Source organism: Melanerpes formicivorus, unplaced genomic scaffold (assembly GCF_026170545.1).
Source record: "Melanerpes formicivorus ecotype bairdi unplaced genomic scaffold, bMelFor1.0.p_v2 SCAF_17, whole genome shotgun sequence".
In the NCBI taxonomy this organism is placed as follows: domain Eukaryota; kingdom Metazoa; phylum Chordata; class Aves; order Piciformes; family Picidae; genus Melanerpes; species Melanerpes formicivorus.
Window position 1 is genome coordinate 11,966,095 of NW_027142369.1, and position 22,844 is coordinate 11,988,938.

Consider the following 22,844-nt stretch of genomic DNA (forward strand, 5'->3'; position numbering starts at 1 on the left):
ATGAGCTCATACAAATAAGAGAGATGAATTATTTAGACCTGGGCCTGTTGATCTTCAAACAAATATTGCAGCACACATATGGTAAGACATACATGCATGCATATACATGCACATACATACCCAGACTATTCTTCATGTAATAAAGCATTTACAGTTTGAACACCAGTTGGAATTCATCAATATCACTTTTGAAAAAAGCTCTATCAGTTTTTGCCCTAAACTGTACTTCCAGAAGAGCATACAACAAGTTTGCAGGTCATAATTTGCAAGATAAGGCACATTATAAGCTATCAAAACCAGTGTGTATTCACTCCTTTTTAGTTTAAAACATACCCCCCAAAAAAACAAACACAATTGTGAATTACTTTTTGTAATGTGTGTTTACAAAAAGCATCAGCTCTATTTTGCAGCCAGGCTGTGTAAATTATTTGCAAGGTACAGGGGAAACACTAGTCCTCAAACAGCATCAAACTCTGCAACACAAAGCTTCAGGCCTTCAAATCCTACATTTTGAATATGATACCACACACCATGGACACCTCAAAAACTTGCCATTTCCTCAAAATCTAAAGCCAAAATTCACATTGCCACCTAGTATTTATTAAATAATCTAACACTCTTAAATCTGAATAAGAAGCAAAGATCTCAGATTTGGTTTGCCAAGTTCCTTTATTGTGCAGTTTTGAACATCTAATATATTCTACATTGTGCTAGTGCTAAAGTTCTGCTGTACAAAAATAAGGAATTTAGAGTTTACCTATACTACACAGTTTCACAACCTGTAACTGCAGTACATGTAACATACAGTCTCCACTAAATGAATACATTTATATTTTGATAAAACTATAAATACAGACTGAATGAACACTGAAGACAACAAATGGAGTCGGTCTGCTAGCTGTTTAATTTATTTGAATTATCTTCTTTCCATACATCTTACAACCCTCCCCCATCCTTTACTTTTAAACCTTCTATGCATTTTCATGGCATTGAGTACTGGAAAAAGGTATTTAACCACCCTAAAATAAAGGATTCAAAACATATCTGCTCATTTGTATTCTGAATAGGAATTCCACAGAAAGTTAAGAAAAAGCCAGAGCTTTGACTTTGTGAAAATATAAAAACCAAACAGCTAACTTAAAATAATTTATCTCTCTATAGATATAAATATTGTGAGGATTACCTATTATGGAATGTTTTTAGATAAAAAAAAGAACAGAAAGAAGGCTTAGACAAGTTTCTTTTCAAAGCCAACACAACAATTACATGTATTAGTGCAAATAATACATTTTGGAACAAATGATTACTTCTACCATGAAGTTCACGTGGTATTTTAGGAGTAACACTAATTTATTGCAAGTAACAGCACAAATATGCTTCTCCAAACTTGCTGCTGATTCTGTTTTTATTGTAGCTACAAATCCAGACCACAAATACATCAAAATTAGTAAAAGGATAGGCCTAGGTGTCATGGTAAGTAGAAAACATTATGGGTTTAAAAATCTGCATTCAAGATGATCATCAGCAGTAAGCCCTATTCAGTCTTTAAATTTCCACTATTTCTTAACAGTATAAAGATATATTCTGGGTTGAGGGAGTAAAAATACAGCCAGAAAAAAAATGCACATTAGTATGCATCCAATCACATTACTTCTTGGACTATGCTGAGTATTAAGTATATAAAAATACAAAATACACATTTTCACCAATTTCCATTTTAATGACTTTTAACTTTGAATTGGTATTACAGATTAGTAACATTATTCTAAAATACACTTCAGATTTTCTAGTTCCTTCAGATGAAGATTAGATTTAAATTAAGCACTGGCATTCTTTAAAGTATCCTAGGATAACAGCAAGATTATCCACTGTAGTGTTGAAAGTTTTAAGAGTCTGTGGCAGTCCTGCCTTCCTAGCCAACACTGAATTATCCATTTACACCAGAAAATAATTTAACTGCACAAGAATTAAGTGTAACAGTTAATTAACTCCTGTTCTTGAAATTCTGATTTTAGTTCAGCCTCTCAATCTCCCTCACAAGTAAGATCTAAAAGGCCAGATACTGCACACAGCTGATAATCATTGCTGAGTTTAATAGTGTTTACTACATATTATTTAAATAGTATCTTTGTGCAATGATAGACAAATATTGAGGACAACTCTACAAGAGCAACGACCCTAAAAGGGAAGTACAATGTATTTCCTCAAGTTGTTCACACATCATCCCATTAAAGTGCTTTGTAACTATGTATAGAATGCTTCTGCCCCTATACAACTATCACACTGCTCATGGCTGAAATTTTGCATTTGTATCAATGCAAAGCACCAGCAGCCAAATTCACTGTAGGTACCATAATCACAGGCAGTTGTGGTGTTTAGAGTCTTTGTTTACAAAAAGAAGTGTCTCTACAGAAATGTCAGCTTTCCTCATTCTAACATCCCTGGGATACAGTGAGGCCAGCTGAAGAGGCAGCCTGAACTTGAACATATTTTCTTATTCTAGGTCATGGGTTTGTCTGAACTCTGACAAAATATCTAAGATATGATGGTAGGACTTGCCGAAATTAGGAGAGTTAGCATGCTGTACATGAACGTGTGAATTTACAGCATCCTTTTCTTCACCAGTTCTGTGAGTGGGCATATGTAGTAAGCTCTGCAAATGCCTGGTGCAAAACCACTGGCTGCTTTGAAAAGGAGAAAGCCATCTGATACTCAACTCATGCAGCACTGCCATGCATTTGGATATTCCTGCTACGCTCTCAAAAAGATCACGCTATTGCTCACTGTGTACAAATTTCTCCCATTACGCAAGTGTTAGATTGAAAGAACACATAAATGTCTGTCTGGACATTTGTTCAGGGGCAGAACAGATGTAGATTGCCAAGGCCTTCTGAATGAGGCCTGTGAAACAAGTGATACTTCCTGAAGGAGCACCTACAGAGTGCTTTAAAACTGCACATGAATTTGTGTGAATCCCAAATTGCCACATAGGCAAGTTCTCTCTGCATTTTCTAAAGCTGCAGTGCGTTATCTTCACGCAACTTGAGGGAAAAGTGCACAATATATTCCTGTTACTAATCCCTGATACCATAGTCGCAAAGACCTCCCTGTATGCTATTAAGGATTCTTGGGGGCATGTACACATAACTAGACTGGTAACATACAGGTCTAGAGCAGTCCACTTCAAAAATGTACTTAACCTATGCAAATAATGCATACAGCATGCCTTACTGTTCCAGAAACAAACTCCCATCTGTGGTCATTTTTAAATACCAAAAGGCACTATAAATCCAGTTTTAATGAGAAATCTTGTAAATCACATTGATTTCAAATATCATCTTTAGTTAGGTGACCCAAACTGCCTTGCAGGAAACACAAATTTGAAGCAAAATTTTGAGGTTCCTGTCACAGTGAGATGAGCTCCCAACTATTGATCATGAATGCTTAAAAATTAGCTTTGACAGTTTTCTGATGTAGTTTCAAATAAATGAACATGTTAGCAGATGCCTTAAAGATGACAGCAATCAAGATGTAACCCTACCGTAACTGAATAAGATAATATTATGGCTAATTTGTAGATAACTATATGGAAAAATGGCACTCAAATTGCCACCTTCACTTTGCAAGATATTCTGATTATTTAATTTAACTCTGTGTTATAGGAACTAGGATTTACTGGTCAGAAGTTAGCTCTGTCAAGGACTCATGAAGACAAGTGAGTACAAATTATTTCTCTGCCATCCTGAATAATTTTCAGGCACTTTCACAGCAGAATTTTTTCAGGACATACAGCAGGACTCTATGAGTGCCTTTTTCTGGAGACATACACTAGATGGCCAATGGCACTTGAAGGTGTATTAAAAAGCCTGTATGTGTTAAGAGTTTAGTTGTTGTAAGGGGAAGGGGCCAAAGGGTCTGTTTAGAAACAAAGTTACTTATTTTTTTTTAAATGATCCACCTTCTACTCTGCTTTCCAGGTACTTGTCCAACTCTGCCTCTCTTTTCACCGCCTCTGGTGATACCTTTGGTGCATTCGGAAAACAGATCAGTATCACACTCATGTTGTCTCGACTTCCCTGGTGGAAAAGAAAAAATTATTTGAGAATGCATACACGCCAGGCTAAACACACAAAGAATCTTACATACACACAAAATAATCACAAGTCAAAGTAGTAAAACTGTATTCTAATACCATGGATTAATATTATCATTTACCATAATTTCCCCTCACCCTCATACAGAGCTCCAGCAGTCTGCCCATTTACTCAATACATCTTTTAAGCCACTTTGTTCTTTCCTCTTTTATGGTCTGAAGACTACACTGAGGCAATTACAGATAGCCCATTGTCTTTTAAAAACTGACATTAACTAATGAGTGATGTTAATTACAATGTTGTGTTCTATCTTGTTTTAAGTATTATCCAATCATTTTGGGAAAGGTACAAAAAAACCATTACTGCTTACAAACGCTAAGCAGGGAGGTGCTGAATTCAGACAGTGCTCCCACTTAAAATCACAGCTATTAGGTTCCCCCACCACCACTTATTTTAAAACAAGAAAAATTACAAGTGAGAGGATCTGTTAAAAGAGCAGATGGAAGGTGCCCAGCCTTCACAAAAGCATTCTTTGAAATGGAAACATTTCGAACTAAACTGAGCTCTAATTCTTGAGTACGTTAAAATACAAGCACATTCTGCTCAGAAAAACTAGATGGCTAATTTAATTCCAATACCCTTGTGAAGGTACATCCATATGCTTCACTTAATACAAATTAAATCCACTGAAGTCACGAAGACAGAGTTTAAAACAAGAGTATATGGATGTATGAGAAGGTGTTCACAGTTGGCTACCACAAAGCTTACAGCATCCATAAGCCACTATTTCTTTACTAGTATTTGTTTTCAGGATCACCAGACAAAATTTGGTAACAAAAATATGTTTTCTCAATCTGCTAGAGTGCTGGAAAGCAATTACATTCTTCCAAAAGGAAAAAGGATTTTGTTAGCCATGTGGTAAGAGCAGAGATTCTGTCCTGCCTCTCTTGTATTAAACAACGTTGGGGTTTTTTATGTTGTGACTTACAGTTTACCTTTGGAAAATTAAGTGTCAAGCTATGAAACCCACTCCAAATCTCTGTACCGTCCTGTAACTTATTAATATGCACAGTAGAAGTAGACGAAATTACACAGATCTGTTAAACAAAAGTCCCATATTTTTCTGCTTGAGCTTGTTTCAGAGCTGTATCACACAACACTGAATAAGAAATACAGGAATTAAACCAGATTGAAAACAAACTTAGCAAGTCAGATCTTCATATAGTCAAGAAGAAATACTAAACTTCAAAATATGAAGTTACGGTTCATTCATTCTGCATTGGTTTTGACGTAATTATGACAGTAATGTTACTAATATACACCCAAGTAAGCAGAGGAAGAATAGTAAGGTAAACAATAGTCTCTAGCCTGATTAAATCTTAAGGTTTTGTAAAGTATGTTGCCAAACAGGAAAGGACATCTATCGTCCTTGGCTTACTCATAAATTCCCATCAACTTCCCAGTGATCACAGTGTATCTTCATGTGATTTTAAACTCTTCATTAACCAAAACCACTCAGAGAGCCATACTTCTGTCCTATGTTCATTCCCCCTCTATCACTGTTTCTGTGGGAATCTTGGTAATTACTGTCAATGTTACATTAACACAAACCATTGGGTACTTATAGACTGGAATCTTAACTTGTTCATAAATTTCTAATTATAGTGGCAACACAGTAAATGTCTTCTCTGAAGTCTGGCTACCTTGTACAAGCAGGTGTCAACTATCTCATTGCAAACTTTCTCAAGGTCATCAGTGACTTCAAGTCTGGATCTTACAAAGTCACACAGCTCTTCATTGCCCATAACATCCCAAATACCGTCGCAAGCCAGTATGATGAACTGATCATCTTCTTCTGATCTCTCAATTTCATAAACTTCAGGCTCAGGTGAGACTAGCTGTTCTGTAGGACCTTTCCCATGGACACATTTGTAATCGAAGTCCCCAAGTGCCCTTGAAACAGCAAGAGAGCCATTCACACGCTGAATCATTACAGAGCCACCTGCGTTCTGTATACGCTCCTTCTCCAGTGGATTACTTGGTTTGTGATCCTGTGTGAAGAAATGAACCTTCCTGTTTCTACAAAGTAAACCTCTCGAGTCTCCACAGTTGATGAAATATGTATGTTGGGGAGAAATCATGACACCCACAGCTGTTGACCCGCTTCTGTCTGCACCATGTTTCTTCTCAGAGATGACTCTCATGTGTTCATCAATTTGCAGAAAACCTGTTCTGATGCCGCTCTTTACACTTTCCACAGACGGTGGCCCATCTGGCCCTTTAAAATCCTGGTTGCTCGTGATGTGATCTAATAAATGCTCACAGCAGTACTTGGCAACCTGTGATCCAGCGTGCCCATCATATACAGCAAAAAATGACCATCCATCAAGTCCATTTGGCAAACCAATCACAGCTGTATGTGCATCCTCCATTTCAACTCGCCAACCTTGCATGCTACTCAGACCATAACGAAGCCCATTCCCTTGCCCCTGGGCATTATGCTTCTCCATCTTTGGCTTGTCTAAAAATGCTCCCATGATGACTTTCCTTCAGTTCTAAAAACAACAACAAAAAATAATTATTAAGAGATTTCTTAAAAACATCTTGTTCAAACATGCTACTGGAAGCTACTGAATAATAGCTCAAGTTAAGATGACAAGATGACACAGATATAAAGCTGATTTTTCTGTGTCTTGTCTCTGGACAAATTTGCATTGCTTTCATCTAATTTAAATGAGGGCACTGCTATAAGCTGAACTGCACTTCTATTTTTTTAGTATTTCCAGCTGTTTTAGTTGAAGAACTTGCATTCCACTATCATTCATGGTTCTGATAAAAGCCTCTAGTATAAATGCATCTGAAATTAGTTTGAAAGAGGACTTGTTAACTGGAACATATCTGAATAGCCAGGTTCCCTGTGCCTACTGTGACAATCAAAGAACTCAGTGTTTCCAGGACAGTGGCATTCCCTAGATCCCTACCTGGTGGCCATGGAGTCCTGTTCACTCCCTGCTTTTCCAATGGTGATGAGTAAACAAAAGTCAATTGATTAGGTTTTCTTTCTGGGAGAAGGAACTTTGGGGATTTTGTTTGGTTGGTGGGTTTTTTGTTTCTAACAGACAAAGTGATCTGAATGATCAAGATGATGCCAGAGCCTGTATAAAGGAAGAGGCAACACTGAGTAACTAGGAGCAGGCCTCAAAAGGAACAGAGCAGCTGTCCCTTTAGGCAGCAGCATGCCATTAGTTTGGCTCAGCCATCTTGGGAAAGCTCATGCTTAGATTTTTCAGTTAAATTACACAGCAAGCTTCTCAGATGTCTGTGCTGCAGATTTACTTCAAACCTTAATGTATTCATGCATCACTGAAAGACAACTGCCCCGACAAGTCTACAGAAATCTGTTTGGAAATAAAATCACACATATTGTAAATTCATGCTTCCTTATTCAAGCCAGACCAATATACTGCACACCCTACCCCTCCCTCTGCCTCCCATCACTGGGAGGTGATGCAGCAAATATTCATGCTCAAGTGTAAAACAATTATATTTTTAGGCAGCATAAACTGACTGGTTTATCTTCATGGCTTTCATGCCGTAACCATCTAACCCACCCTTCTAATCCACATCAGTTTATATACGCACTCATTATTAAAAAAAAGAGTAGTAAAAGTGCCCCAAACAACCCCCCCACACAAAATAGGTCACACATTGTACATACTTGCAAATTCTGCCCTGGGAAGCATCAAAGAGCGTGCAAATCACTGTTATACAAGGCAACGGAACAAGACTATAAGCTTTTATGTGTTGAAGACAGGACAAAAATTAAGTGTGAGAAGAGACTGAACAGATTTTACCTGAGGCCCCAACTAAGCAGCGTCACTGACAGAAAAGTTTCTATGTATGCTAGAGGGTTGAGAAGGTTTTTATCTTCTATGTAGAATACATTTGATCGGTTTTCTAGGTGATAACACAGCTTTTTGATAACATGTTTTTATTGTAATACAGCTCCAGCTCTAAGTGACACAATATATCCAACAAAGCCTTCCATGTTGTCTCTTCCAGCCACTATTGACCTTTCTAAAACACTTGTATGTGTTAGAATAAACAGTCAAGAAATGTTTGTATTTGATCTCACTACAACAGTGATTTAAATGTGAGGCACAGAGAACAGATATACACTCCTTAGCTCACATGCATTGTTAACAAAAACCAAAATCCACACATACTTCGGGTGTGGAAAGATGTCAGCAGCAGTACACCTCTGCTTCCTCTCACCCTAACCCCCGCTCTTTAGTTCTGTCTCTTCTCAAGCGTACACAAAATGTTGATGCCCACACAAACGGTAACTAGCCAACAAAACAGAGTGTACACTTCTTGTATCCTAAGCACATGCATAAGGTTCACATTACTGCAGTTGCTAGGAAAAAAAAAAATGACTTACACTTTATCTTCACATGCAACTCTACTGAAGTCAGAGTGATCAAAATAATTATAGAATACTGATGTAAAATCAAACAGGGAAGTATTTTGTGGAATTACAGATTTTTTTATTCATTCCATGATAGCAGTGGAATTTAAACTAATGCCTGAAACATTCTTACTGTTGAAGAAATAGATATAGAATGCAGATACTAAATTATTTCCCCTTAATTTAAAGCTCAGAAAGCAGAAACTACCCAGGCAAATTTTGTGAAGTCTTTTACATCAATCCTGTGTTCAAACCAAAACAGAAAAGCATTAAGAACAGGATACAGTTAAGCTGACCACAAGGCACTGACAAATTTGGAATAAAAAGGGCAGTTTTCCTTCTAATCTCTCACATTACCAGGTATACCATATCCAGACAGCTGTGCTTAGTAAGTTGTTTGTGTCTCTCAGTTTCTCATGTAAACCACAGTTAAAAATATAGACATGTCATGTGCAGCTCTAGCAACTCACAGAACTGCTAGCACACTTTGAAACTTAAAAAAGCCCACTTCCCATTGAAGCCCCTTCCCAGAAGGTAACCTTAAAGGGCTTAATTTAGACTGGCAACAGCTTTAGGTGAGATGCTGACACATCAGGTATGTTAACTACCCACCACAGATGTGAATACAGCCAGACAGAAAGATAACCACAACATGGTCATGTAACTTCTAGTTAGGAAATTATTTACAGCCCACAGCATAAAGTATTCACTTTCTGAAAACTGCAGTTACAGCCTGCCGTTACCTTCCTTCTAATGCTCTAGCTAAACCATACTTCCATAAGAACACCAGTTTCAACCCACAGAAGAGCAAGCCAGCTTTTCAAAATCCTCTGTGTGTCTGAAGCAAAAGCATAGATTACTTGTGGATAGGGTAAACATGCCAAGGCTTCAGTTTTTCTAGGATTTCAATTCTCATTCAGAAAAAATTGAGTCTAATAACACCAGTCTGGGAATTCTTATGAAGTGGAGCCTACCTGCTACTTCTCCCTCCCACTTCCTTGCATGTGGCTAAAACCTCAACAATTTAAAGCCTTAGTTATTAAAAAAAGTCTTAGTTTGTAAAGACACACACACACAGAGGCTGACATTATTAAAGCTGTGCCTTCTTCCTACTAAAAATATCTTTTAGACCTGTTTTTAGTCCATATCTATGGAAACATCTTTCACACATCAGTGTCTACTTAAATCACTAGTATGTTCTTCATTCTTTCATAAAGTGGTTTGTGCAGCATCCTGATTAAGTTGAAATGACACCTCTAGCTAAGCATATAACTCTGTAGACAAATCAGATTAACCTATAGCAGTGCAGGCACCCAAGTTACAGCACGACTTTATGTAATAATGCTACAGAGAGAAGTCCAACCCAGAACAGTCTGTGTGTGTGCTCTCATCTTCCTAAACAGGAGTCTTCAACCTATGATCCTTATTCTCCAAATTATTTTACTACCTTTCCCCTTGCCCTTCTTAACCCTGCCACGCATTTCTGCAGTCATATTGGAAAACTGCAGTCTCATAGCAGGAGAACACATCAGTCCTCTACTCTGGAAGTCTCAACTTTCAGGATGCTTGAACAATGCACAGACATATTAAAGGGACAGACATTCTTCCCATTCCTATTAAAGCCAAACTAAGAAAACGAATTTTCATCATGAAGTCTAGTGGCAAATGTACACCACTCACTGATGTTTTTCTTAAAGCACTATTCTGAACAGTCTGATAGCAGCAGTGCCCTGTAAAAAGATTAGGATTGCAACATTTTCTTCAGACATGGTAACTCCGAAACATCATCTGATATTGCAACTGCCACAATGATTAGTTAAGTAAACTCAGTTTTAACCCAAGATGATTCCTGGTTCACCATCTCCGTATCAGTGACTTCCATTAGTTTCAAATATGCAGGGGACACATGTAAGCATCTCTGGGGTGTATTTAAACTGTGACTTCTGAAATACTAATTTTATGGAGGTCAAACTGAAAGACAGGCTCTACAGCAAGTGCACATAAAACTAAAGTTGCAGTTTTGCAGACAGAAAAGCAAGGACACTGTACTGGACCTACAGGGAAAAAAAAACAAAACAAGACAAGCAAAAAGATCTTGGATAAAACACAAGAGTGTTGAAATTCAAAGGACTGAAGCATTAGAAACAAAACTGAAATAATGAATGGAGCATGCCAAAGAGTCAGTAGCTAAACTCCTTGAAAATAAACGCAACTGGAGAACAGAGGGGCAAAGAAAAGCAGGGTAATTAGTATACTGGACCATGGAGAACCACGGACAACCACAGATACAACACTGGAATGTGTGAAATCTCTTTGCCCCTTCATTTGTCCCTCAAACTGTGCTATCCAGACAGCAAAGCTAGAACACCTTCTGATACACATGAAGATAAATTCTACTGTTTTGCTAGCTAATAATTAATTTACTTGAAGGTTCAAGTGAAGACAAGTCTTAAATTGTTCACAAAGGACAGTTTATGTAACTCCATACACCCCTGTAAAATGCAAGAACTTACTTTTCCAAGGAATTCAGACAAGCAGTTGATCTTCTTGTCAAGAAAACCAACCACCCCCACCTGAAACTTGTACTTTAACAGTATGTAGTTTGATAATCCTTTTAAAACAATGTCCAAGTTGTGTTCCTTCCACTAGGATAAGCTGCTTATATGAACCACACTGAAGTCACAGGCACTTGTTTGAACTAAGCTGAGAAATATCCCTCGTACTCCACTTCCCCGGAACAATTCTCCAAGTGACATTATGCCCTGTGTGTTGTAACAAGCACCATAAAGACTGCAACCCTTACTTGAACTACAGGACACAGAGCAAGCCACCAAATTACACAGACTGTTACTGAATAAAGGCATTTGATTACTTCAGCTTGAGCCTGGTCTGTGGAACTTTTCCATTGCCTTAAACAGGCTGGAAGCAGTACCTAGTCAGCATCTAACTGTGCAAATGTGGCAATATTTTCAGAAGTTAGGGCTTACTGTGGGAAAAAATGACAGTATACACTAGGATACCCCAAATCAATTAACATTAACAACATGTCAGAGATCATCCCAGGGATCAGAAGAATGACTAAAATAAAACATGCAGATGAGGACACATAATTACACCACAGTCATAGGCTGAATGAAGTAATGAAAAAGCTTTTCGACAGTGAAACCATTTAAAAGCTACTGGCGGCTATACAACTGAGTTCTGACATGGTTCAGCAGCACCTAAGTACTGAAAACTACAGCTGATGTTTCTGAATGTGGACTTTCAGAAACAGCAATATGTGGCCAGCTAGATGTAAACAGTCCATGAAAAAGTAAAAGAAATACAGAAATAGGTCTAGATTAATGAAGCAGGACTAATACACAATTTAGCCACCAGAATACTTGCTCTTGGAGATGCAACTGTCATCTGTGTTGCATTTCAGTAAGAGGATTGACAGAAGTAAAAAAGAAACTCTCCATACAGGTAAGATAGTTTGTAACAACATTAATTTTTGTTTGTTTGTTTAAGACAGATGGAGGAGCTATTTCACATAGCAGACAAAAGGAACAAGAAAAGGCAGACAGCTGAAACATTAAAGAAAGTACAGAGAAATACCAAAGCTCTAAGAGGGAAGAACATCTATACATGGACACAAATGAGAGACAGGACAAAACAACCCCAAGGTAAACAAGATGGTGACTGTGTGTGTGCAAGAATGAATTGTTTCAATGTTTCCCCAGTTGTCTTTCCTTTCTCCCTGTAACTAATATGCAGCAGTGATTACAATTAACAACTTTGTTTCACAGCAGAGAAATCACTGCATCTCTAATACAGACGCCTATGAACTCTCACCTCTTGATAGCTGGTCCACAGGCACTACTAGGTTGTTTTGCAACTTGTTTTGGTTTTAAAACACTACATCTGCTTAAAATTATTTTTTCATGCTGGGAGCTGACAGCCTTTCTGAATACCCCCTCCATACTACAATGGCAAAATATTTTATCTTTCTTGTTTTCTTGTGTCAAGTTCTTTTTCATGAGTGTATTTGGTGGGGTAGGTAGGATTTAGGGGAGGATGGCTAAGGCCTCCAAAAGTCTTCTGGAAGTCTAAACTAATTTCTAACATCCTTCCACCACCAACATTTCATTTTTGGTAAAACACGTTTTTCTGCTCCCATCTACCTTTCCTGCAGACAACTAAACCTGCTACAAGATTAAACTAGGAGCTGCTGCTCTCAGTATAAATACACACTGGCTGAGGTTCAAATTCTCTCTAAAGGAGATATATGTAATCTGATTTTTGAAAAAGCCAGCCCCTGGACATTGGGAAAGATCATTCATCTCTCTAACAAATTGATCCTGCATGAATTTGAAAGACAGTGAGGTAATGTCAAAATTTCTTTATAGAGTTGTTTTCATTTTGCTGTATGGTTTGTTCTTGAAGAAAATAACTTCTTTCCACAAACACTAGAACCACTGCTGTGAATAGAAAAATCACTACACTGATTTTGAGAGGAGATGCAACCTGCATCCACAAGTACCTGTCACTCATCAGGATCCTAACACGACTGGCACCCTCACACAATTGAAGTACTATTTATTGGTCCAGACAGAACTCCTGCTTCTTTCTAAATATTTGTACTACAAATTAGAGGTGGGAAAGCATAAGAAACAAGAAACCAGCAATGGGCACCAGTGTCAAAGTATGAGCAGCCCAATCACTATGAAAACCCGTGCAGACAGCCAAAATAGCATTAAGAAGTACTATGAAAATCCATGAGGTAATTGCATAAATTCATACGCTGCTGTCTGAATAGTAGGAGAATGAAAAAGCCAAGATCTTTGTTTGAAAGCATTAATAAGCAAAAAACATGCCCATGCTGGTTTTTAGTTCAGCACCTTTCTGGTTATACTTCTTTTTCCAAAGATTTCTTACTTAGAAGTGTTGGAAGATAAACAAAAGACACTCATTTCAGACCCAGAGAGTTGACAATTGCTTTGTTAACAGTACACAAACTCCTGCAGACTCAAGCCAAAATTCAAAGCCTCATTGAAGCAAGCATTGTAAAAATAAACTGGATATCCAAGGAAGTTGCAGTCTATACAGACAGAAGAAGGGAGAAAGGCCTTGCTTCATTTTATAAACCAATGAGATACAGCAAGAGTAATTTTTTGAAAGAGCAAGGCAAAGAAGTGAGAATATGAATTCCAACCAAAATGCTCATGTCAGAAAGAGTATACAGTGCAACGCAGCTACTCCAGCAGACCTACACACAGCAATGTATTTTCACCAGAAACAAAACATGGGCAAAAATCAAACAGAAAATTATAACAGAAGAATGGAAATATATCAAGTCATAAAAAGGCACTGTAATGTTTTGCAGTATTTCTGATAACAAGAGCGTCCTGTGATTGTCATCTACTATCATAACTCAATTATTACCCGACTTCTAGACATCATGAGCCTAACTGGCAACTGAAGTCCAAGAATTGAACAGATTGGAACATACTTAAAGATTCAAGTAATAGCTACAATCCCCTGTTCTTTAAATTTCTTTCTTTTTTTGATCTCTCATTTACAACTTCAAGCCTCAGCATCTTCACTCACTGACAGTATTATCAAAACAGTATCTGCCATAAAGAAAAAAGTTCAAGATTCAAAGAGGAATATTTTCTTTCTTAGCCCATCTCAAGACTATCAAAAAGAAGAAAATGTTGGGTAAAAAGTCTTTAGATAAGAACAACTTAGACTGACCAGGCCCGTTCAGGTTCTTTGAAAGCCACTGCAGTGGCTACCAACAATTTGCCTGTCGATGTTTGAGTGGAAGTGTTAGGATAAACTAGAAAAAGGATGCTGTGTGTAAAACAGTCCCAATGGTATTATTTACTGAGACTCCAAAACCAAAGGGAGGCTTGAATAACAGTAATGTGAAAAACAACAGAACACAAAGTGTATCAATTAGACCATTCCTGAAATAAAGAAGAAAAAAGACACTTACTGCCTCTCATATCCGTGGTGAAGTTCAGGAAACTGCCACTTTTTTTACAGTTCAAGTAATTTGGTATTGTCATCTACAGTAATGTGTATGAATTCTTAGAGGATCGCACCACCCTTCTGTCATACCATTCCGCTGATAACCACACCACAAACATCTTAAAGTTTTAAGTTAATACAGTCCTATACAGCTTAAAGAAATTTAAACACATGGAATTATCACATTATCATCCCTAACCTGTAGCCCTTGTACTAAAAAAAAAAAAAAAATAAAAATCATCATTTAAAGCTTTCATACTTCAGATCTCCATAATTTCAATACTATCAGCCAACTCTTTCAGATATGTCTTATAAGTAATTTATTTATCAATATGTAAAGACAAAATCCAAGTGAAAATAAAGTTTATACAGACAGTGCTCAGAAGCAGAAGAAAAATAAATTAGAGAAAAAACCATTAAGCATGCACTCAGCAATTAGAAGATTATGTTTGTATGAAGGCCAAAGACTTCCTGTTTAGCCAAGTATTCAATACTGTGATATAAGTCAAGATACATAACCAATATCCCAGGTCTTTCATTTTACATGAAAATATTTGTAGGGCTCTACATCAGCAAAACCACACTGTTTTGGTAAGGATATAGGAAAAGTTGTATAGAGGAGACTTAAAACCCGATGACTACACATGGCAACAAAACGGGAATAAAATAGGAAATGTTTCTGAAGTGTACATCTGTAACCTGGCTTTGCTTGCAAGGAAATGACATCAAAACTGTGCCAGAAGCACATTAAGACCTGGAAGTCAAATCCTCAAAGCTTAGGAAAAGCTGAAGTTTGTTCATTTGTACACACACAGAGCTTTTATTTACAAAGCTGTTTTGCCCTCACATCCCCAGCATTCCTGTCTCATTAAAAGAACAAGGAGAAACGATGACAAATCTGCGGCAATAAAGCAGATTTTTTTTTTTCCTGAAACTACATACAAATATTAAAAAAAAAAAAAGGGGGGGGGGAAAATCTCTATTATTTTAGTCTTTATATAAACAACTGTCAGGACAGAAGGCATTCCTCTGAGGGCCACACTGATTACCAAGTTCACTTCTATCAGTAATAGATCAGAGATTTGTCTGTGATGAACATGGCAGTAAGGTGATGTCCTGAGACAAACTTCACTGCAGCTCTAAATATTCTGGTCACTAAACAAGGGCATTTTAAAATTCATCTGTTCTTCAAAAAATTAATAGTGCTAATGCCAGCATTTTCTAACTGCCAGAGCTTCACTCTACAGCCTCAGAATGGTTCTTTACGGAGAGCAGCAGTACTAGATTTTTAAGAAGGGTCTGCACTTACTATAATTGACTGGGGGAAACACAAAATTTACTGATAAAAATGCATTCTTCCTGTATGAAATGTTCCCACAGTTTAATACTAACTTGCCCACATTTTTCTGCATTCTACACCTCTTTCCAAGGATTGGATTTTGCTTAGCAGATAGCCAAAGAATTCCTTAAACTTGTCTCCAGACACAAAGACCTTAGGCACAGGTTACACAGTTCTCATGACTACTGCATATTAGGGTCTTTACTAAGTGAAAAATACAACCAAATTTTATGCACAAATAGCTATGACATATGGACAAGAACAAAACAGACCACAATTCCAATTTCAGATCAAAAGTGCAGTTGGCAGTTAAAATTAATTGTATGCATAGGTACAGAAAATCTTTTGAGTTACATCTAAGACCCAAACATGAAAGCATATTTCATCCTCTAGGTTACAATCCAGCAAGGCATTTAAGCATGAGAGCAACATCATACATCTGAGTAGTCCCACATAATTCAGTTGCATGTGGCGTATCAGTGTAAGCACATTTAAGTGCTTTGCTTTATTTAAACTGCAGCTATCAAAATACAAGTCATGTTACACTTGAGCTTGAGTTTGTAAATTATTATCTTAGAAGACTTCAGAGGCCTTTTTAACCTATTTTAATATTCTTACCTGAACTGAGAACTAAGATGTCAGCAATAGAGCAGCTAATGTACTTCTTTCTGCTATGTGTAAACTCTTAGCATCTCTCTACATTTCAATATTGAAACCTGATTAGCCAGTTTTGGGTTTGTTTTTTTTTTTTCTTTTTTCTATTGTATCACTCTTGGATGCTCTTTTGCTAGTGTACTGCTACAGAGTTTACACTCTAAACATCAGAAGTTCCTAGGAACTACCTGTAGATGAAAGAAATTTTTATTCCAAACTCCTCCTTATAAAAGCTATTTAAAAAGCACCTGAGCAACTGTTTACCACTAGGTGAAAACAGCAACTAAACTTCCCAATTAAAAATAAAAGTTTATTCAATTTAATCACAAGCAGAAATAAAGAGAATTCACAGACCATTGTAACTTAGTATGTGGTTGAACACAGAACAGAGATTAGTGGAATTAAGATAAAAGCAGACCCTATAGCAGATAGAAATATTGGAAAGCAGACCTTAACAACATTGGTTTAATACCAGTAACACTCAGCTGGATACTACCCCTATCCAGGAACAAGAAGCAATTTACTCATTCCCATGAAATCACACTTGCCTTTCTTCTCCTGCGCCAATTACAATTTCCTTGGTCTAAGCATACTTTCTTATCTGAAGGTGTAAATGATTTACTATAGCAATATTAAATCTCAATAAATCTTGAATTGTTCCTTCACAGACAGCAACAGAAGCAACATAAAGAAGTTACAAGGAGATGCTTGGACTAGACAACCTTTAAAGATCCCTTCCAAAACAAAACCATCTCATGATTCTATGAGATAATGTCTTTTCTACTGTGATCCACATCACACCATGGCTCGAATACATAAATCCTTCTTAAACAAGATTTTTATGCACTGGCTAATGGAATGCACATAATGCCATAAAAATCACAATTCCCTGGATCTTCTAAATATCCTAACACCACCAGCATTTTTTAAACAGATTACATATTGATTATGTGGACTTTATGCTATGCAGTTTGCCATTCAATGAAGAGTATTGTAGTTAAGTGTGTTTTACTTTCAAAGAAATTCATCACTTATCCTACTATTTTTAACTGAAAATTGGATCTTGTGACTAAAACCATACAGATCAGTAAGACTCCACTAACAAAGTAGCATCCAAAAAGATCTTAATTTTCAAAAGAACAAATGAAACTTTGGGCTTCATTGTTCAAAAATAGCTATGGATGATACAGCAAGGTTTCAAAAAGACATAAAAGTGAGGTAGAATTTATGAGAAGAGCAAAAATTACAAGAATAAGTATTATCTCAAGTGTAGCTATGCTAATCCGCTATTGTCTTGACTTCAAACACTGCTACTACTCAAGTCTGTAAAATGAGTTGCAAGTTTGCAAAGACAATTAATACAATTATTTTACCGTATTTCCTGTTCCAAAACCTGCTTATTTAATAGCACAACCTAAGTTATTCCATCACTTGATTGCAATGCAGTTTTGTGAGGCCAATTACATTAAAAAAAAATGAAAAAGTATTTTTACATCAGAACAGATCTGAACATGTTAAAAAAAAAAAAAGTCAACAGTAATGTCAGTATTTCAGTAAGAAATACATTATTGATAATTAACTTATATTTAGGTCATCTTGTGAAAGCAGCTGTTTGATATTCCACTATACAGGAACAGTGTAAATAAAATCTCTTATTGACAGCTGCATTCAAAAACATACCAGTTACATGAGTTTACAAATTATGTTGTGTCAGTTAAACATCTAAGCATTTTAATGACAGTTCTTAAAATGCTATCTCAGCAAGAATGACTCAACTTCACTGCATAAGCTGCGCTCCAGATAAGAAGTAACTAGCTTGATTTTATAGAAAAAAATAATTGTGTTTTGCTTTAATTCAAACTGCACTAAATAAGCCATGCTTGTTTAGACCTGCAAGCTTCACCAGTCATTTGGCATTTCCATCTCTCCTCCTCTGTTTCAACAAAAGTATCTCAAGCTCACCTACAGACAGTTAAGTAAATACTTGGAAAACAGGTATAGTTTTCTTCTGTACCTCAAGGGGAGAAAGGTTTACCAGACAACCACCAACCAAAGGACTAAATCTATAAACCAGAGCTAGGCTGTGTCTCCATATGAGAAAAACATGGTTATGCCAGAAAAGCAGGAGAGTACAGACTAGCTCTCTCCAGTACAAGGTACATTTTCCAGGTTTTATCAGATATCTGTCTGTAAGGAAAACATTAATAACTGGTATGATGCATCAGCAAGACTTTCGGTCTCAGCCCAGTCTTTTATACAAAAGGTAGACCCAGAAAGGCCCAGAGGGAAAAAATTTAGGAGCAGCTGCCCCTACCCCAGGGAAAAAATGCTGGTACATCTACCAAAACTGCTGTTCTTCAACACCTTTCCTTTAACTGCTACTTTGACTGGACAGGTAAAATGTAAAACTTCCTCAACTCCACTTTTCCCCTCCATCCACTGTCTCTGATGTTATTCATAGAGAAACTACGAATAGTAACAGAAGGGAAGCTATCAGAGAAGAAATGCGGGTAGAACTTGCACAATTCCTTGGTTGTTTGGCAATTCACAAAGGGTCCTGAGCAACAGCAGCTGTCTTGCTTTAATTTCAGTAGTGCTTCACAGATCTGTTTCAGCCACCAAACCACTGAAACAGCATATGTACAGCTCAGGAAAGTGTTACATGGGTTCGTATTTGGAAAGACATTTCCTAGAATTACAAGGTTTAGAATTTATACTTTATAAAATGATTCTACTTACTCTGATTGTAAACATCACAATCTAAGGAAAACATATCACCTAGCATCAAACCTTTCAGGATCTAAATCTGCCTTCTGCTTAAAAAAAACAGCAAACCCTTTGTATGCATATAGGACTTTAAACATTAAGGCTACCACATAGGCCATCTCAATGACCAGGACTTTCTCATTTGACAAAAGGCACAACTAAAGAAATTAAGTTCCTCTCAAGTATGCTGTCAAGTTAAACGTTAGTTTTGCACATTTAGTGATACACGGCAACACTGAAATATTTTGATTGGATCACATAAATACAAACATATCAGTTGTCTACAAAAATCAATTTTTGTGAAACCATTAACCTGCAGCCAATCTTGAAGCTCTACCTTATCCACTACAATACAAGCTAACGTAAGACAAGTTAGACGTATGCTCTGAACCTCTGGCATGTAACATGCAAGCCCAATTATCCAGTCCATCACTGGACAACTTTCTAAATGAGGAGAGCGTTTTCTTCTACCGACTTTTGAGGAGTACTCTATGACAGATTACAGATCATCAGCCTAACCTTTGCTTACGACATTGTTTTCAAAGGCAGCGAAATCGCTCTCAAACTTTAAACGCCTGAAAGGCATTGGCAAAGGGAAAACCGCCCGCTACATAATAATGTCACTATTTGGGGAGTACTTGATGCTCCGACCCTCGCTAGGGCGGGGTGCTTTATAAATAGATACTTTTTTTTTCCCCCCAGTGCCGTGCTCTAAGCGTTTGGGTGGCGATAGGAGAGGAGACTGTTTATAGCCATTATTAAATGAACTCTGAATCGGCCAAGAAAGGGGCGGGGGGATGGGGGGGAGGGAGACGGGAGCTGCTACCTGAGCCAGGCCCAAACCCCTTCGCTCACCCTCTTCATTCCCCTTGCCCAGCTCCAAGGGGCTGCCGTGCTACCCTCTACCCTTTCGCAAAGGCGTCTGCAATGCAGAAACTGCGCAGCCATGCCCCAAGCCCAGGCCACCGTCAGCCCCGGGGCTGGTTGGGGGGAGGCCCTGGCATCACCACCCCAAAGCAGCCAAGCCCACGCCGCCCCCCTTCCCATTTCCCTCCCTCCCGCCGCTCCGACCGGGTACCAGCTGCTGCCGCCGGGGATGGCGACTCGTTCCTTACACTGGCTACAGCAGGAACGACCCCCTCTTCCTCCCACGCCACAGGCCCTCCCCTCTCCCATCCCGCAGAGCCGAGAGGGAGAGCAGCCCCCGCGCAGGCCACCCCCGCGTGTTTACAGGCCCTGGGGCTGAGGCGGCGGCCGCGGCCCTTCAGCGCCCCGGCGTAGCTCGGCCCCGCCGCCACCCCCTCACCCCAGCCCGCCAGAGGCCCCCGCACTGCGCAGCACCACTTACCCCCCCCCGGCCGCGGCGGACGGCGCCGGTTGTGGCGGGCAGGGCCGCGCTTCCGAAGGTGCGTGGGGGCAGGGAGACCGGGGGCAGGCGGGGACGTCCGCAGTGGGGCCGGCAGCGGGCGGGCCGGGGGGAGAAGGGGGAAGGAGGGGGAGAAGGAGGAGGAGGGGGACACCCGGCTGGCGGCCTCGCCTCAGTTCATTCACAGGCGGCGGCTGTCGAGAGCGGCTCTCTGCCGAGGGGGAGCCCAGCACTCATTTCGCCTCCGCTCCTCGCTGGCCGCCGCTGCTCGGCCTCGGCCGTCGCTGCTACCGCCGCCGCCCCCCCACCCCCCCCCCCTCCCCGGTCTCCTCCCGCCCGCCTGCCCGAGCTACGCGCCCACTCGCGCAGCTCCGCGGAGCGCCGTCAGTCCCCCCTCCCCCGCCCCTCACACACACGCACTGCGCCGCCGCCTCCTCCTCCTCCGCCTTTCTGCGCAGGCGCGCAGCTGGAGGAGGGGGAAAGAGGCGGGAGCGAGTACGAGTGCGGGCGCGCCCCGGCTTTTTCTCGTGGTCGGTACGCAGCGGCCGGCCGCCCTTCCTCCCCCCCGTTGAAAGAAGAATTAACAAAGCCAACAAAACAGAAACCAAGCCCAAGTTATATTTAGGAAAAAAAATAAAGTAAACAGCACCGAAACGCGACCAAGAGCCGCTTTTCAGAGCAAAAACCCGGCTCTGGCGTAGCTGGGCGGGATACCCGGATGTTGGGACTGGAGAGCTGCAGAGGCGACGGAGAGAGCGGGGAGGGGGGAGAGCAGGAGGACACCCGGCGCGAGGCCGTTAGCGGTATTACATCACCCTCCGTCCCCTGGCCCGGCCGTAAAGAGCATGCGCGGGGCGCGTGGGAGAGGCACGCATCGGATGGGGTGGTGGGCAAAGGCGTCAGCGGTACGGCCCCTTTTCCCTCAGGGGAGCGGCGGAGACTGCTGCTGGAGGTGCCTGTTACGGGTCCCAGTGCCGATCTCGGTGGCGGTCCCGTGACGGCAGCAGCATCTCATGCTTTCTGCTCGCTTGAGGCTGAGGGAGACAGCAGCGAGGCCTAAGCCGAGACCCTAGAGGGATCAGCCGCAGCGACGCGAGGAGGGGGAGGCGGCGGTGGCGAGTGCGGGTAGCAGCGGCTTTTGCCCCTTGGCGGGAATGAGCTGAGGAAAAGCTACCCTGCTCTTGTCGCGTCTCCAGAGCCGCAGGACACTCTGGGGTGTCCTCTTAACACGCCTAAATCGGAGCCCCGCAGGTTTCACCGCTGAAAGCACAAATGCTGACAAAATCAGCAGCGGATTACCAGTAATGAACGCATAATGATTTTCAGATACCCTTTGATGAAGTCTGGCCTGTTGACTAAAATGACGGGAGTATGTTCAGGGAGCAACTCTCCTCCACCAGTCTGCAGGGAACAAATTTAGAGGGCAAGGTATGAGGCAAACCTCTTACTCTATGTAAGGGGGGAGGTGAATGTGGCGGGGCTAGAGGAGAAGATGCTCGGAGGCAAAGGTAGGACAGGGGTGAAGGCTACGTGCGGCTAATTTCAGCAAACCAGAGTTAAATCGCCGGTGGATGCGTGCAGGAGTGCTTTTACGGGGAGGATTAGGGATGGACAGTAGTTTTGAAGAAGCAATTGACTACAGGGGGAGAAATGTTGAAGAGGGCTGGAGAAAGGTGAAGTGGATACGTAGAGAATCAGGGTGGTTGTCTTCTTTAGATAGTTTCCATCATTTAACAGGGATCAGAACAAACTGTCATATGGTAAGGTTTCCCTGAAGTGAGAGCTTGGAAAGTCCTCAAATTGCTGGTTATGTTGCCCTAGCTTTCGTAGGTAACAAGCAGCTTCACCCCCAGTGTGCCAGCGACTGGGGCAGTTAATTGAAGGCAGTTGCAGAGATAAGATCTAGAAAACCAGCAAAGTCTTACCCGGAGATAGCTTAAAGAGCTGTAACAAATTCAATAAAACCTCCCTGTTGAAGGGTTTCCCTGTGATTGACTGCGTTTCGGAGTGATTACAAAATCTCCAGTTTCCATTGCTGACTGTGGATGAATGGTCAGTTCTGACTTGATCTGTCTGTATTCACTCTAATCGCGTTTGTTAGCATGATACTGAACGCTGCTCAGTAGTGCTCAACGGTGTGTT

At 40.1% G+C, this 22,844-nt stretch overlaps 1 protein-coding gene across 4 annotated transcripts in view; it reads right to left on the bottom strand.

Annotated features, from left to right (window-relative positions):
- The window catches only part of PPM1A (protein phosphatase, Mg2+/Mn2+ dependent 1A), a 34,547-nt gene extending 13,405 nt beyond the window's left edge, over positions 1-21,142 (bottom strand). The window contains exons 1-4 of one of the 4 annotated variants that reach the window (XM_068148954.1): positions 20,685-21,020; positions 7,076-7,249; positions 5,798-6,649; positions 3,959-4,076 (exon numbers count right to left, since the gene is read on the bottom strand). In XM_068148954.1, coding sequence (XP_068005055.1) covers positions 3,959-4,076; positions 5,798-6,631 — 952 coding nt within the window. In that variant the 5' untranslated portion in view covers positions 6,632-6,649; positions 7,076-7,249; positions 20,685-21,020. Of the gene's footprint in view, positions 1-3,958; positions 4,077-5,797; positions 6,650-7,075; positions 7,250-20,684; positions 21,024-21,116 lie in introns of those variants that run through there. The other 3 variants (XM_068148955.1, XM_068148956.1, XM_068148953.1) reach the window with 3 other exon arrangements.
- Between the last annotated feature and the right edge of the window lie 1,702 nt (positions 21,143-22,844).